General features: G+C 41.8%; 1 protein-coding gene across 1 annotated transcript in view; it reads left to right on the top strand.

Annotated features, from left to right (window-relative positions):
• Window positions 1-9,393, top strand: part of ELOVL2 (ELOVL fatty acid elongase 2) — a 55,893-nt gene extending 46,500 nt beyond the window's left edge. The window contains exons 5-8 of the mRNA XM_074899673.1: window positions 497-668; window positions 2,569-2,693; window positions 4,923-5,057; window positions 5,668-9,393. Of these exons, the coding sequence (XP_074755774.1) occupies window positions 497-668; window positions 2,569-2,693; window positions 4,923-5,057; window positions 5,668-5,796 (561 nt within the window). The 3' untranslated portion in view covers window positions 5,797-9,393. The remainder of the gene's footprint in view (window positions 1-496; window positions 669-2,568; window positions 2,694-4,922; window positions 5,058-5,667) is intronic.
• Window positions 9,394-17,691: the final 8,298 nt, after the last annotated feature.

Raw genomic sequence — 17,691 nt, 5'->3', positions numbered from 1 at the left:
TTCCCCCCTTTCTATTTTAACTATGTGTCTTTAACTGTCCTAGATCATACCCTGAGCTCTGATAAAGTGTCTCAACTCTAGAGGAGTGTCAAATTTGGGTTAAAAAGAAGCAGCTGCCAGCAATCCTGTTCCATGCCAAGAAAATATAAATAGTAGCACCTTAAAAAAAAAAAAAGCAAACAACAAAAAACCACACACACAACTGTATCTTTGAAGAAAAAATAGAATAATTAGAAAACCCTTCCTCAAAATTTACATTTCTTAAATTATATTTAGATAGTTATATATTTATACAATCATTTAAAAAAAGTGTTTTTTCCAAACTGCCTCATTCAAAAGGAAAATAAAACTGAAGCCAGAACTGGTGCTCCTCCTTCAGTAGGATAGTAATGCCTTTTGGGAAGTTGCATACCTAGGGACTGGTGAAGTACAGCAATATTTAAGCTCTTTTATGGACAGATATTGATCTCCTGCTCCTTTGTTCTTGCATGTACAGGTAGCCAAGGTGCTGTGGTGGTATTATTTTTCCAAAGTAATTGAATTCATGGACACTATCTTCTTTGTACTGAGAAAGAAAAGCAGCCAGATCACCTTCCTTCATGTGTATCACCATGCCACTATGTTTAACATTTGGTGGTGTGTACTGAACTGGATACCTTGTGGGCAAAGTAAGTATCTGTCCACTTCATCACCTGGGGTATAAGTCATCTGCTGCTGGAGAGGAATCACATCACCATGCAAAGCAAGTGTGTCACTGGGCTATATGATAGCACCTTTAAGATTCATAGACTTTCAGAACTGCTGAGCACCTGCAGACCACAGTAAAATTAAAAGCATGGTTAAAAGTTTGGGGCAAAAAATTATCTGTTAGGCCCTAGATTTCCTCTTACCTGTCATAACCTTTCATATTTACTTCTCTTCAAACCAGTTTTAGACAGGATAACACTACTGAGTAGTAAACAAGAGTTATGACATGCAAGACCTACTCCAAAGGCAGATGTAGGAGGAAATCACGACCCTAGTAAAGTCAGTGTCCATCATGACAAATGAATTCAATAACATTTTTGCAAGTTTGACTCCTGTATGCATCAATCTGACCTTTTGCTTTAGCAAAATACTTTACTTACAGAATCACTAACTAAAATACCAGTTTGAATTTGGTTTGTTTTAAATGAGAATACATCTCATTCAGGTAGTAGAACTACTGGACAGCTAGAGCTGATCAATACAGTCTTACATTTCGTATCAAATCAAAATAGCAGCATCCTTTCCCTTATTATATTTTGGGTTCAGTATATTTCACAACAGTAATGTCTAAATGACTTGGTTCTTAGGAGGATATTGAAACTGTCATCATCTCCCCTGTTGAACTAGGGAAGACAGGCAGCCACAGGCTGGTCACTTAGCATTCATATACTAAGTCTAAAACAGCAGAGAACTACTTCAGGTGTCCCACAGCATGCACACTTTTCCAGGGCTTCATATAACCAGAGGCTTCCTGTGGCGTTGTTATCAGAGTTGAGAAAACAATCAGGTTTTTTTAGCTATTAAAGGGAGTCACCTCAGTCCACTGTAATATTTTGTAAAGCAACATGTTACAGGTGTTTTTCAGAACAAAAAGCAGAATTCACATTTGTTGGCACTTATTATGGACAGCACAAAATCAAAGTAAATCACTGTTATAGATAGAAGCAGGAATCAAGGATTTCATAGCAGTTACGAACTATTTCTACAGAGGTGCAAACAAATTAGCAGGGGTTTGTGCTTTCTATTGTGTCTGAACATACTCTCCACACCTTGCACTAGTTTTGCATTATTACAGTTAACAAAGTGGAAAAATCAGTAGCTAGGTAATTAATCGGTAGTTATTAAGTAATTAATCAGTGGAAAAATCAAAACAAGTGGTGAGACCATCTTGTAGTTGTCAAGCACTGCCATCAAACACATGAGCACACAAGCAGATAGAGTAGTGCTGCATAGTCTGCAAGTACAGAGGGTAACTCATTTGCTCTAGAATTAATATTTAACTAAGTGTAGATAATTAGAGTGGCAAGGCATTATCTGGGGTGAAATTCTGCACATCTGCATCTAGCAGAAGAGCCACTGAAGAAAATGAGAGCGATTCTCAAACAGCCACACAGGCTAGTTTAACTCAGCCCTTACTACTGCATCAGGGAGAAAGAGAGCGGGGGGCCTCCCTGGGACCTAAACTGTGGTACCAGCAGCAGAGTCATGTACTGCAGTATGTAAAGATACTCATGCAGTTAACATTTGTAAGGGAAACAAAAGCAACAACCTGTAAAGTACAGAATAGAAAAGGAAAGTAGAGAAAATGAAAAATACGGGACGAAAATACAGTATTCAGCATGAGAAAAACCATGTAGGAAGTATCATTCAGTTTGTCGTTTGCCCCTAGGACAGTATCTCTTCACATCAGGAATGTCTTTATCAAAGGATAAGCACAAAGGGAAGACTTACTGTATGCAAGAGACATCACTAGCAATGGTATCTTTTCTCACTTTTTAGCGGTTAGTATATAAAAATGTTTTCCTTGGTGGATTTTTATAGGTTTCTTTGGACCCACTTTGAATAGCTTTATCCATGTGCTTATGTATTCTTATTATGGACTCTCCGTCATCCCTTCTATGCGCAAATATCTCTGGTGGAAGAAATACCTCACGCAGGCACAATTGGTATGTATTTATTTTACTCTCATTTTTAACTACCAGAAGTCCTCAAAATGCCAGAGAGGGCAAAATTATCAATAGATAAAAATTGTCATTTTCAGAATTAAGCCAGTTAGAATTCAAATATAACAAAGCTATCACACAGACTAAGTCACTAATACAGCTTTTATAACTTAATAAAGGGAATTATGCTCAGAAATATTTTCTGCAAGATTAGAAACTCTACAGACCATAAAATTTCATGATTTTTGATCTCTGGCATAGAAAATGGACATTACTTAATCAGGACAAGTAGAGTGATTAAAAACTGTCTGACAGAGTCAGCTCCAGCCAGCTCCAAGACAAACCCAGCACTGTCCAAAGCTGAGCCCATCAGCAAAGCTGGGGCGCCTCTGTGATATCATATTTAATAAAGGGGAAAGAATGCTGCACAGCAGCTGAGAGAGAGGGGTGAGAAAATGTGAGAGAAACAGCCCTGCAGACACCCAGGTCAGAGCGGGAAGGAAAGAAGAGTAGAGATTTCCCTGCAGCCCATGGAGAAGACCATGATGAAGCAGGTTGTTGCCCTGCAGCCCATAGAGGACCGCAGTGGAGCAGATGCTCACCCTGCAGCCTGTGAAGGACCCCACACTGAACTAAGTGGATATGTCCCAGAGGAAGCTACAGCCTATGGAGGACCCCATGCAGAAACAGGTTCCTGGCAGGAGCTGCAACCTGTGGAGAAAAGCCCACACGGGAGCAGGTTTTCTGGCAGGACCTGTGGAGGACCACACTGGAGCAGTCTGTTCCTGAAAGACTGCACCCCATAGAAAGGACCCACACCAAAGCAGTTCTTCAAGAACTGCAGCCCATGAAAAACCCGTGTTGGAAAAGTTCATGCAGGACTGTCTCCTGTGGGAGGGACCTCACGCTGGAGCAGTGGAAGAGCATGAGGAGAAAGCAGCATCAGAAACAAAGCAATACGGACTGACTGCAACCCCAATTCCCCATCCTCCTGCACACTTGGGAGAAGGAAGAGTCAGAAGTGAAGTTGAAGCTGGGAAGAAACAGGGTCTTAGGGGAAGGTGGTTTTAGGTTTAATTTCCACTATCCTTCTCTGGTTTTAATTGGTGATAAATCAGTCTTCCTGAGGTCAAGCCTGTTTTGCCTGGGATGGTAAATGGGAAGTTTAACCAATTACTCTCCTTACACTTATCTCAACCCATGAGTTCTGTCATCTTATTTTCTCTCCCTACTCTACTGAGGAAAAGAAGTGAGAGAGCAGCTCGGTGGGTACCTGGCAGCCAACCAAGGTTAACCCACTGCACTGTGGTAGACCTATAAAATGCAAAATGATATAAACAAACTCTAACACAAAACCGAAGTTGTCTGACTTTTAGAAGTCTATTTCCAGCAGTTGCTGTACTCAGACAACTGAGCCACATCAAAAGCTTCTATCAACAAGATACAAGGCTTGATGTGAAATACATAATTTTTTAATGTTATGTGAAATACATAATCTTTTTTTTTTTTTTTTTAATGTTAGGACCTGTTCATATTATTTGGGACTTCAGATGTTTGCAGGGAGCTTAAAAATGCCTATGCAGAAATGTGTTTAGCAAATGCTTCTTTTGAGCTGAGACCATCTCTGCAGCTTAAACACACTGCCCTGTTTGAAATGCCTCTCAGCACACTGGATTGAGGGTACTCTCAGCTGGCTGGAAAGAATCAGACGCCCCAGTGTGAGCTGTGGTTCACAGTCCTAAATACAAACAGCCTTCTGCAATTCCTTCTTCATCTCATTTTTTCTTCATTTATCCTTATCTTAACTCCATTAATGCAAACATGAGATTACCTGAACTTCTCGGACCTGGGATTTCCATTTTTTTGTTCAGACTTCTAAAGATATTGCCTGGAGTCTTTTCTCAAGTTTCTGTCCAGTAACAGACACAGTGCTGTACCTAGCATGACTCAGTCTGAAAGACAGAGCAACCCGTATTTAAAAAAAAAAAAGCTTTCATTTTCCCAACTAGGCCTATAAACTCATATTTTTAGAAATCTCCAACCCCTTAGGTTTGGGGTTTTTTTTAATTTCATAACACCACCATTGTAACTTAACCCTCACAATACATTCTCAAGTTCAGAAAGGGATAGTTTTTAATAGTACTCAAACTTTCAAAAAGCAGGACTAGGTGATATTGTTGCATCTGATCTAGCTTTCTCAGCAGATACTCATATGGGATATTTCCTCCACAGATCCAGTTTCTGCTCACTATTGTGCACACACTCAGTGCAGCTGTGAAGCCATGTGGATTCCCATTCGGCTGCCTCATGTTCCAGTCCTCCTACATGGCCACACTGGTCATTCTCTTCATAAACTTCTACATTAAGGTAAACAGTCTTCCTAGAGGTCTTTGACAGGGGTGAGGAAAAAAAGAACTTTTTAGATAGTTGTCTAGATGAATTCACATATAGAATGAGCATCAGTACTTAAAATATACATGTCAGTTAAGAATGACAGATATGGTGATGTCTGCGAGAGACAGTTATTCAGTAATGATGACCTTTGCAGCTCAGGTCTTCCACACTTGTATAACAAGTCAGGTACCACATTCAGCACATAGGAGGTCTGAATTGGCTATGTTGGGCAACTTTTTGGGTCTTTCTCCCTCCTTAGAAAAAAGAAACAAGCAGCTCTGTCTTTGCATTGTTTTTTTCAACCTTTTTTAGCAGAAACTTCTCCAGCCTGCCTGCATACATATAGCTTCTAGAGAAAAGGGCTTAAAAACCTCTTTTGACATCAAGAAGTATTACAGTAATACTAGTAAGGTAATATAATCCACAGCAGTAAAAATAATACAGTTCCCTTAACACAGTTTGAAGCAAATATGTACATCTGCATCAACACACACCAGACAGCTCCATTTTATGGCTAACCATAAATAGTGTTTGGAGAGCACTAAATAAATCCAAGTATTTTCTCTGGATTTTGCTTTTATAGACATACCGGAAAGCACCTTCAAGAACAACTATAGAGGAAACCCCTGTCACAACAGAAATCAAGAATGGTTTCCATAAGGACTACTTTGCTGCTGCCAATGGATTCCTGAACAATAAGAAAGCACAATAAGTACAGTATTTCCTATGATTTTTTTTTTCTAAAAAAAAAATTAAAATAAAAGAGACTGAATTACAAGCTTTAGCTTAAAACCTATTTGATTACATTTATCAGTTCTTTGTACCAGACACTCATTAATGTACTGCTATATAGGTTTTAACAAAACAAGTAGAATGTCCTGTCAAAGATCACCATTGGAACAAAGAAGGCCAAGATCTTTCTCATATAAAAAACCCAAACTTTCTGATCTCTAACGCTGACACAAAAACGCCTTATAAAACACTTGATGGATAAATCCACCAAAGCCTTCAAAAGGTTAAGACCCTGTTCAGACTAATACAGCAAGCACTTTCTGTGCATGTGAGAGGTCTTGAGGCAAGGCTTCGCAGTGCATCCAACACATTCAGCTAAACTGTAGCCAAGGTCAGGAAAAGGAAGGGTAAGGGGGAAAAAATGAAAAAGGTGAGAATCATACCTTTTCCATCACCATATCACCACTCTACTTTTTCCTAGCTGTTCCCCAAAACACACTCCCTTCCCGTGGACACCAGCAAGGCACAGCCATCCCTCTGGTCCTGTAGGAGCCCTAGGGAAGGACTTAAGAGAGGGCAGAGCCCAGGTACACCATCCCATAGTTTGCAGACAGACATGCACCATGCTCACTTGCTTTACATGTGTGCAACCTGAGTCAAACACCACAAAGGCTGGCAGGAGCTTGCTGTTTCAGGTGGCTGGACTAGTAGCACCTAGGACTGCCCAGTATGGTACTTAGAATATATAATATCATATCATAATATGGAGTTTTGAGTTCTAGTCAGAGCAAAACAAGTCACTTTGTATGTGCTAAATTAAGATGAGTTCTGAGTAAATGGATTTTGAAAGAAATAGGAGGCTCAACAACTTAACAAAGATAAATCCTGTAAAATGTACACGTAAATGTGCATGAAGTTAATCCTAGACAAACACTGCTAAATTGAAGCAAACTGACATGCCACATATTAATAGACTGGAAGACACAGAAAATCTTAAAAGTTAGTTCAGCACTGAGCAAAAGCACACTATATAGGGATTTCTGCACTAGGTGGGCCTTATTCAGACTGATCTTGGGAGAAACAGATGAGACTGAGGCATGATTCTCTGTAGAGAAGGCGAGGAGATATTTGCTACCTGCAGCTGTAACAGTGTCTCAATAACCAGTCACCATCTTCTCTGCTTCAGTCGGCTGCATTTACCTCCCGCTTAAATGGTTAGAAATTAAGAACACCCAAGGTTATCTTTGAGGATCTGCCCTCACACATTTCTCACTTAGCACACCCCCAAAATCTCAATTTAAAGTAGTCACAGCCTTTTTTTTTCTCTCCCTTCTACACAGTGAAGCAGTTCTGGTCTCTTCCAATCTCACATGTATAAATTCTCTCAACAAAAACACCCTCAGAGTCACCCCAGCCCAGTAAGGCCCCATACCAAAGCAGTTCTGTAAAGGGACCATGTCCTCTGCCTTCTGCCACCCTCCAGGGTCCTAGGGCAAGAAGAGGACAAACTGTTGTCCCTCAAGCAGCATTTGGTACAAGGTGTGCAATAAGCCAATCTTACACACAGAGCCAAGATATTTATTTATTCATTCCATGTTTGTGCAAAGAGGGGTGCTAGGTGGTAATTCCACAAACCTATCACACCACATCAGAGAACTTCAATATATTAATACACTTCAAACTACACAAATACATATTTACTGTAACAGCCGTTAGTTGGTTTCTTATCACTTTGTCCCTCATTGGTTATCAACATGCCTCATCTCTATTTAAAATGACAGTGTCTTTTAATGATTCTGTGCAAACTCAAAGATTGAGGGGAGGGCACATCTTGGTCTTAAATTGAGGCGGTGGTCACAGCCTCTCGCTGCTGCCTTTACCTTTCCCCCAGTCACTGCTGATTTTTGCTGTTTTCATGCTTCCCAGGCAATCACTCAATCTTTGGCCCCTTCTGGGGCAGGATGTTCCCCTCTTACCAATCTTTCAGCTCCTCTTCAAGGGTATAGTCATTAGCAAGGCCTCCATCATATATACAAAGGCTTACACAACAGAGCCAATGTTTAGTGGCTCTCTTTAGAAGATCAGTGCTGTACATTCAATCCTAAAGTGTCACTACAATGCCTGAGACCCAAACATAGGGTTTTACTTAGCCTACAAAACCACATGCGCAGCCAGCACAGAGGGACCGCATGGAGAGAACGCTGTCCCAAATCCTGCTCCTCCAATCCTTCTCCAGCCCCCGGGTCAGTTATCTCCTCTAGATCTGTCACCGGGGGGTCTTGGAGACTGCAGGTGCAAAGGTATGTCCCAGGGAATGGTGCAGGTACAGGGCAGCCAGGCTCATGGGGAGCAGCCTGAGATACTGCAGCCTGTTCTATAGGAAGGAAAAGGGCTGAGGAAATGGTACAGTACAGGGGAAGAACAGACAGGTTTGTCCACCAAAAGCAAGAGAAGAAAATGGTATGGAGAAGGGTGTGTCAGGTCGGAGTTCAGTTTGAACTTCCACTTGGAAGTCCCATTGAATCCCATCTGTCTCCAGGCAGCTCCAGCTTCTCTGCAATGTGGACAAAACCTTTCTGCTTCAGCAGAAAACTGAAATCCCCAAATGCTGCAGCACAGGCAGTATATTTGAGCAGCTTGGCTGACAAACTGCATCACCATGAACTAGGTAACCAAAATAACTGGTTATATAAAATACTCAAACAATTTTACATCACCACCACAGACATACATTTAACTAGTGCATATTCATATTTACTCCCTCTTCATGAAGATGGCCACAGGGAAAGTCAATATTTTGCTTCATTTAACATTCAATAAAGACGGAAGGCAGCAACCAAAAAAATAAAAACCACAGTCAAAGCCTGGATGCTGTGTGCATATACTCGTTCTCACTGACTCTTCAAGAAGTTTTGCTTTGCAGATCTTTCTGGTTGACACTTGTAAAATTCACAAGCTATAAGAAATTAGTGGGTTTGACTGCAGGCATTGTAAGTGGCCCTAAGGAAAGGGAGAGCTTCAGAGCTCTGCAGTCATCAGCTTGATACTGGAAACGGGGGTAAAGGCAGACAGAACTGGAAGACCTGACAAGATAGCACACAAGGCAAGTACCTGAACCACTTGTCTAAGGCAGGCAACAAAATGGTCGTGTGGCCCAGCATGGATTTTAGGCCAAGTGGAGTCCATAACCTTTTGATGGCAAAGCATGCATTTGACTATCAAGGTGAACAGCGTCAGCGTGCTAAGTGTTAAAGTTTACTATGGCAACCAAACCCAGAGATACTGTCTTTTGTTTTGTTGAAACCTCATTCAAAATAAAAATAAATAAATAAATGCCTTACTTAAAACTCAAAGGGCTGGGGAAAAAAAATAAAATTTAAAAAAAAAAAAAAGGAAAAATAAAGGTGGTCTCACCTTGCAGATCCAGACCAGCCAGGGAGGCTGGAATCAGGTATGTTTAAAATTCTTCAGATCTGTCTTAACATCTTCAAAATGCTGCAACTTTAAAGAAAGAGAAGCATTGACTTTTTAAACTGATTTTCCTGTGATACATAACACTGTAAATAAACAAATTTTACTATCAGGCTGTCTCTGCTCCTTTTTAAGGCATCAAATTGCTGGGAACTGGTTATTTGAGGCTACATTTGCTCCCAATTTTTTTCAGAAAGTTCTTAGGACATTCATCTCAGACTGAGAAAACAATCGCCATTAACTTATACGCCACCTTCACTGGTGTTGCTGTAAAGCTCCGCTGGTGGTTTTTGTACAACGGACCTCCTCATTGACTGGGCAGGTGGTATTTCTGCATCTCATGCTCTCATACTCACACACACACTAATTAGGCTGATGGGAAGCAGTTTTCTACAGCATGCAGATACAGCATGTTTACACTTCCTAAAGATACCTTTCTCTGGTAGATTGAATATCCCTGTCCCTCCTAGGCAGTCCTGCTTCTTAACAGTGGTTCTATAGGCAAAACAGCTTTCCCACCTTTGCTCCTCTGGGTTTTAGTTCAGATGAAGTGAAGTAGATGATGCAAATACCTCGTACTGAGCTTGTTTTTTCCATCAGAGAAAAAACACTTTCAGTCCAAACTTCAATCCAAACAGACTTGTTAAAATTATCCTGGCTCTGGTCCCTCCCTGTTCCCAGGCCTCTTGCCTTGCAGACTTTCGCTGGTGATATCCTTTTGTTTCATATATTATAAATGAATAAAAACAGGAGTATTGACTTTGATGGAGGAAAGTTTCCAAATATTGCACGGGAAGACCACCACTGCATCCCACTCACTAGTTCAAGTGAGTTTGAATCCCAGGTTTTATTCACCTTTAATTTAATGCACTTTGTTGTGCCCCCCCCCCCCCCCCAAATACTAAAAACATCTCTGGATTTGGTTGTGCATGACAACGTGAGGGCACAGTGAAGCATAACTGGAGCATCACGGTTGAGACATGGTGGAGATGCAATTTACAGAACATCAGCTTTCCACCCAGACCTACCTACCTTGGGGAGGAGAGCCTGGTTTACCCCATTATTTGCCAAAATGTGAATCCTGTCAGTCAGTCCAGACTTCCTTACTGGAAACGCAGCTTCTTGGGCCTGCTGTTTTTACTGTATAAATGGTTTAACATATCTCATCTGGCAGCTCTGTTTAACAAAAGTAAGCAAATAAGTCAGCAGTCAACACAGCCTAGAAAGAAGCATGTGAATTTCCAGCAGCTCTTATGCAGACTTTGTAGTTGTAAGAGGCTTTTGATACGTATTTCCTGGAAAAAGGCAAAACATAGGCTTGAATGATTATTTCAAACCAACAAAAAGGGGAGTCTGGTCCAGTTCAGCAGCTGAATTTCAGTTAGGGCAGTAAAAGGAAGCACTGAGATTATTCTAAATATATGTGAAAGTTTTAGGATTTTATCCTCATAAAGCAGTCTGAAAAATATTTCAATTTTGAGAAAATGCTTAACTATTTCTGAAAGATTCATTTCAATTTTTTGGCACATGTTCAGTAAAATCCTATGAATGAATGAAGGACTAAGATTTTAACAGCATAAAATGGAAAACCCCCCCCCCCAACCTATCAGGTTGCATTTAAAGGTCTTGCTCAAAAATATGGAAAGCAGACGTGTAGTGCCCTGCTCTGGCCAAGGTGACCAGAACCCCATTTCCAGGACAATTTTTTGCGGCTTCTTTTATTTGAGCCTGTAGAAGATTAAGTGCTTCATGGAAATGAAAAATGTTGTTAAACAGCAGGCTGTACCTGAATAGCTTATATACTAGTAGTTCACTAATGCTCTGAAAGATTAAAAGATATGGGGTTTAGTTTGTTTTGCTAGAGAAGAGAATGAAAATCAGGTTTCTCTATATGTCACATGAACGAGCTAATCACTTGGACTGCAAGAATATTAACACTATCATACAGCATCCTTCTTCACAAAGAGTATCCCAGTGAAAAAGTTTCTGGATTGAGCTGTTCAAGTTACCAATAGTTTCCCGTCCATAAAATGCAGAAACCATGTGCAAAGGAATCCTTGACACTCAGCTCCAGTCATGAAGGGAAGCCTGGAAAGCGTTGATACTGACATGGAAAATGTTAAAGCAGAGTTGTTCGTGGCTACCATGCTCATTCACAAATGGGCGAGTCCATCGCTTTTACTGCGGTTAAATTGCAAGAGAACCAATCTCAAACATAGCTACAGCAGTTCTGAGTGCTGGAGTAAAGCCCTGTACTTGAAGTTACCATACAGAGACAGTGTCTAGCACCATGGGTAGAAAAAAATTGGTATTACACTTGGAAAGAGACAAGACCTTTAATAGCTGATGGTGGCAAAGAGCATCCCATCTAAACATATAGGCTTAGTAGGGATTCTGGCAACTACAGGGCACTTCGAGCCACATTCATGGAAAGCAGTAGTCTCTTTACATGTGACTCCTTTGCAAGGATTGCCAGTCCTTAAATAGTTGTGTGGGTTTTAACTCCTCTCATACACAGTTTTTCTTATACTATGTTTAGAGGCAATTTCCACATCCTATTAGCTGAAAATGAAGCCTGTCTGGCATGTTTTCACTCAGTAGCATCCCTGGACTTCTCCATGGGAAGGAAGAAAAGGAAGCACCTCATCCAGCCCAACAGACAAAACCATAATTACATGACTGCCCATATTCACTAAGGGAAATCTGTTGTATGGAAAAAAAAATAATAATCAAAAACTCATTCTCTAGCAATACTCCAAATGTGAGGACAGTACCAATCACCTTTTAACGTGCTTGTAGGGCATTGACTTTCCTCCGAGTGGACACAGCAAGCTTTACGCTGTTAGCAGCTCCTCTGTCTTACAGAACACCCACGCCTAGGAAATGTACTCATACCTATGGCAAGGCTGAAGACTCTAATAAATCAGTCCCTTGGTTAAGTGTCAGCATCAGTCAAGCAGAGAACATGGATTAACGAAAGGACTGGATACAGCATCCTTTAACTTTCCTTCAGCCACAGATATCCATCATGAACACAAGCCTAGCAGCACTTAGTACCCTTGTAAATCAATGCTGAAACAGCCAAACATGCACAGGACAAGGTTCAAAAATGCTTTGATTCATTTACCGTAAAATAAGAGACTCATCATAAAGTATCTCTGCCACTGTAGCAAGATCCAAGATCCAACTGCTCCTTCAGGTGAGGCAGGCTGATATCTAGTGGTTTTGTACAGACTGTAACATCAGAAGCTGAGGCACAGGAAAGATAGCTCCAGCCTCTTGCCTAACTAGTTAGCACTACAGAGGAGTCATAATTGTTAAGAAAAAGAGCTGTTCAACAAGATACCAGAGTTTGGGGGAGCAACGTTTAACTAACACTCCCACCTCTGACCAGTTTGTAGTTTCAAGACTTAGATATGGTGCCCACTGAAATGCCATACATGTGGCATCTCTTCTAACTTAATTTTCATCTGGACCAAACTACCAAGACAATTAACACTTTTTTCCTATTGCACTGTACTGTAGCTGGGAAGTCCTAAACTCTCCACACACTATCCTGCTACCTGTAAAAACCTGATTTTTGAACAAAGCTAATGTTGTTCAAAGCTTGTACTTACCTATCAACTCATTCTTTGATTCTCAGATTGTTTTTAGTTAGGATGGTAGAAAACTGAGAGGAGAGACAACTGAGAAATCAATCTCAAATATATAATTTCTTTCAGATTGAAAATACAAAACACAGGAGGGAGACATGCAAACACTTGACCCTGCTGTTTTGGGCTCACCAGAGGGTGTGTGTGGGAGGACAGGGAAATAAAGCAGAAGAGAAAACTACTGTGATTCACTGATTTTGGATGTTAGTAGATTCCCAAGAAATGAAGAGGAAAGAATGCACTTTATTAAGTTCCTTCCAGGAATGCTTGAATGAAAGCAGAGAAATCAGGCTGCTGATGTGTGCCAAGGCGCAGCTTTACAGAGCTTCTCTCACAGTCTGGCTGTAAGTAAAGCTTTCTCAAATTTTGCTCATGGTAACACCCTGTAATACATGGCTCAGAATGGCTGTGTCGCTGTGCTTGCTTTCAATATACAATAGCCCCCAGCTGTTCCTGGAAGCATGTCTATTTTCCAGTACACCACCCTTTTAGAACAGTCCTACTGCTTGCAGAGGCGGGACATGTGTCCCAGCACACTCCAGCCTACAACAGCATACAGTACTGAGAGCAGGGCGAGCTGATCCCAGGCCAGGGCAAACACAAACACACAGTTCCTCTGGTCACTCTACCCATTTCCAGCCACAGAGGACACCCCTTTCACTGGCTCTGTGCAGTCTTCACGTAGCCTTGCCACTAGGTAACAGTAACCCTCTAGACCTTGGATGGACCATTGCAGTGATACAGAACATGCAGGTAAACAAGCCCTTGGCACAGGATCATCTGCTGAAAGAGATACAGCGTAAAGATAGCAGGGGTTATAATAGGGTATAATATTAAACTGGTTAAGAGCTTAAAATACATGAAGTAGTTCTTCACCTGAATTTTGTATTTCCCATTTCTTTTTCTGGGTACTGGTGCATGGTTTTTGCACTGAAAAGAAGAAAATAAAACAAATAGCTGGATAAACACTTAAAAGAGTGTAAGTGAGCAGGCAAAGGAAGCCTGCCAAGATCAGCTACCTACTTTCCAAAAGGAAACATTCAGGTAACCGAGTTACAGGTTTCTGCTGCCAGGATGTCATCTGCAGAAGCCAAATGACTTAAGACCTCCCGGGGATTTCAGCTCAAAGGTGCTGAACTGACCCAACAGTGCAGAAAGTGCTATGAGATGGGCTGTCCAAGATCAGAAGTCATCATTCCTGCCCCAGATGCTGTCTCCAAACGCAACTTCTACTGCTACAAATGAAAAGACCAAAACTTCCAGCGTGTCCTCCCAGCTTGGGCAGTTCACAGGTTACCAAGCTAGAACTCATTCTGCTTCTCAAAAGGTAAAGCATTTTATATGAAGGGATAGAAAAAGTGGTGCAGCAGTAGAAGATATTTAAGCTGTGTGGCATCCCTTTCTACTTTCCCATACCTATCACTAAAAGCACCATTTTAGTGTTTAGTCCTTTTCAACAAAACAGTTAAAAGCAAATAAAAGTGCATACAAGATTATGATAATTTTTAATAAGTAACATATCTGGATTTGTCCTTTATCCATGTCCTCTGAAGTGCTCAACACTCGCCTTCCAAGCCTTGTAGTGACAGGTTACACAGGGATTCAACAGTAAGAAATACAGTGTGCATCGGTCTTATGTCTGTAAATTATCTAGCTAAGATACTTGGACGAAACATGTTGCTAATTTTTTACAGTCACAAAGACACCAAGAGAGCATTCTGCCAACACATATGAAGGGTGGGGAAATACAGAGAAACCGAACTTGCTACATGTCTACTCCATTGTGCCAACAAAGCTTAAATGCTTAGCAGCTCTTAAAGAGCAATGAAGCCATCTAGCAACATCTTAGAAATGAAAGATCAATCATTATTGTCATTATTTAAAAAAAATAAATAAATCCTTAAACCAGAGAGAGCCATCACATCTCACTCTTCCCAGTTCAGATATTCCCTTTGGGCAGTAAGCTCCTTGGAGATGCAGGTGAGCAATCCTAAAACAGCCAAAGCAACATACATCCCAAAGGAGATGACACACCCCCCAAGGATGCAGGTTATGAACACTGTTTCTGTGGCTTTGCAGAACTCAGTATTCTATAGCAGTCACAGTGTGGAAATCACCTCTCAATTCTTAGGTCTGCTTCATGTCAAGCACCTTGTTAGGTCTGGTTTTATCCATCACATTTAGCTAGGTCACAAGGAATAAAATCATGGGATATATGCATTTACCTGGGAACTACTAGAAGGCTCACCTTGGTATTTAGGACTGGGAGCAACATTGCACAGAGCATCCCTTTACATTCAGTAGTGTGAACTGCAGGTTACAATAACAAGCACCAGGGTACTTCAAGCCCTTGCCCCACTCATAGATGCAGGAACTTGGCATTACTACTTAGGTAGTAAAAGCCCCAAATAGTTTTCTATTTTGGGCCTAGTACAGCCAGACAAGAGGAAGGAATGCTCAGATGACTCAGGTTGGTTTGGTTAGTGACACTGCTAGTGCAACCATATATGCGTTGGGTTTGTGTGTGATGGAGTTTTTCATAGCAGGGAAGGGGCTACAGCAGCAGCACCTGTGAGAAGCCAAGGCCAAGCCAATTAGCAACAGTGGCTGTACCTCTGTGATAACATATTTAAGAAAGGGAATCTGGGAGGAGGAGTTGGAGTTGTGAGAACACCTATGCAAACACTAAGGTCAGTAGAAGAAAGAGGGGTGGGAGGAAAGTGTGCAAGAGCATAGACCCCTCTCAGCCCATGGTGTGAGTGCAGGCTGCCCCCCTGAAGCCCATGGAGGTCACCAGTGGAGAAGATGCAACCTGTAGCTGTTGGAAGACCCCCTGCCAGATCTGGTGGCTACACCCAAAAAAGGTTGGGATTCTGAGGGAAGCTTCCACTGTTGTAGTTTGATGTTTGGAGGACTGTGACATATAGGAAGAACCCATGCTGGAGTAGCTGGGGAAGAGCTGCAGCCCGTGGGAAGGACTCACGGCAGAGAAAGTTCATGAGGGAATGTCTCCCTTGACAGGAAGCACATGCTGAAGCAGGCTAAGAATATGAGTCCTCCTCCTGAGGAGGAAGGAGCAGGGGGACTGACCATGTCCCCATTGCCTCCCCCACTGGTACAGAAATCAGGAGCAAAGCTGAGCAGGGGAAGAAGGGAGGGGTGGAGGGAGATGTTTTTAAGAGTTATACTTCTCACTGTCCTACTCTATTAAGTGTTGTTGGTGTGAGTTAAATTGATGCTCTTTTTCTTCCCCTAACAAGTCTGTCTTTTCCCCATGACCATAACGGGTGAATTATACCTCCCTGTCCTTAATTCCTGAGCTTTTTGTTGTATTTTTCTTTCCCATTCCTGAGGGGTAAGGAGTGAGTGAGCAAGGAGCTACATGGTGCTCAGTTGCCTTCTAGGCTCAAACCACACCACCACAGCATTGGAACACAAAGCATACGGAATACTCTAGTACTGCGCTGCAAAGCTTTAGCAGGCACAAGCAGAACTGTTCACAGAGGTTACAGCTGCATCTCCCAAGACACAGCGACTTCAGCTGAGTGCTCTGAGAGACTGGATTCAACCAGCAGCTGGAAAGACACTGAAGAGCAGCAGGAGGATACAGCATAGTCTGGATACCAGGGCCAGCCCTCAAAGAAATAAATGTAATGTAGCAGATGCAAAAGTTCAGCCTCAGATCTTCACATTGTGAATAAGATAAAGCAAACTAACAAAAATGGAGCTTTGGGAAAGGCAGACATCTTCTCTTTTAAACCAGCCCAGCTACCCCTCAACATGGATGGAGTCCTGACTTGTGCCAACTCCAGTCAGGACTACTTAAACTAAAGGAATAAGTATAATCTCTAGAAAGTGGTTATGTGATGACAACAGCATCCTCTTGTTATTGCACTACTCTACATGATCTTCTCAAGAAGGAACAGTTCCAGCCTCCCAAAAGTCATTCAAGTGATGAAACCAACCCTGGCAGAAATGGGCTTTTGTCACAAAGGTACTTTAGGTGCAGAGAACGATTCCCTCCATGCCAACCAACACAGCCCTCTGAGGTCAGTTTCATAAGATAAGCAGATAGAGAGAGAGAACTTGGAAACATGCCATATTCCCACAAATTCATTAAGATGCACTAGTACATGTGAAGTCTGCCACAGAATTAAAGGCAGTTTTTGGAGAGCAACCATGATTTAGGTTAACTCCATCGAAGCAAAAGAGGATGTTAAATAACACTATTTATCTGCTACTTGCTTTCAAGAGACCTTTGATGCTAGTTTATCTAATCCTAACATTGTTCACTGTACTTTGAACTCTCCTAGAAGCCAATAGTCTTTGATTTTAAAAATAATTTCTCCAGCTTTACTTGCCATTTTCTCCACAAGTTTCTTGCCCTTCACAGTCTCCAGTTTGCCATCAGGTATCTGGCCAATATTCATTACATCCCTCTGTGCTTTCTGTTATCCAGAATTGAGTGGCTCTGGTTTCAAGCCAGAAGTTCCCACAGTGCTGGCTGCACAGAAGAAAGGCAACCTCTAACGCACGCCATGCAGGGTATGCAGGACTCTAAAGTACCTTTCCACAGTGTGAGAGACTGAAATGTCACATGACTGTCTCAAAGCTTGCTTCTGTCTGTGCAAACCTCCAAGAGAAGCTGCTGCGGCCTGAGAATTGCTCTGGGGGATGCTGCCCAGAGAAGCGGGAGTGTATTGAAGGATGCACCCCCCCACTTTGCGGTTGCGTTGTCCGGACCCTTTAGA

The sequence above is a fragment of the Athene noctua genome, chromosome 2 (assembly GCF_965140245.1).
Source record: "Athene noctua chromosome 2, bAthNoc1.hap1.1, whole genome shotgun sequence".
In the NCBI taxonomy this organism is placed as follows: Eukaryota; Metazoa; Chordata; class Aves; order Strigiformes; family Strigidae; genus Athene; species Athene noctua.
The sequence above is the reverse complement of the archived record's forward strand: the minus strand, read 5'-3'. Positions and strand labels throughout refer to the sequence as shown.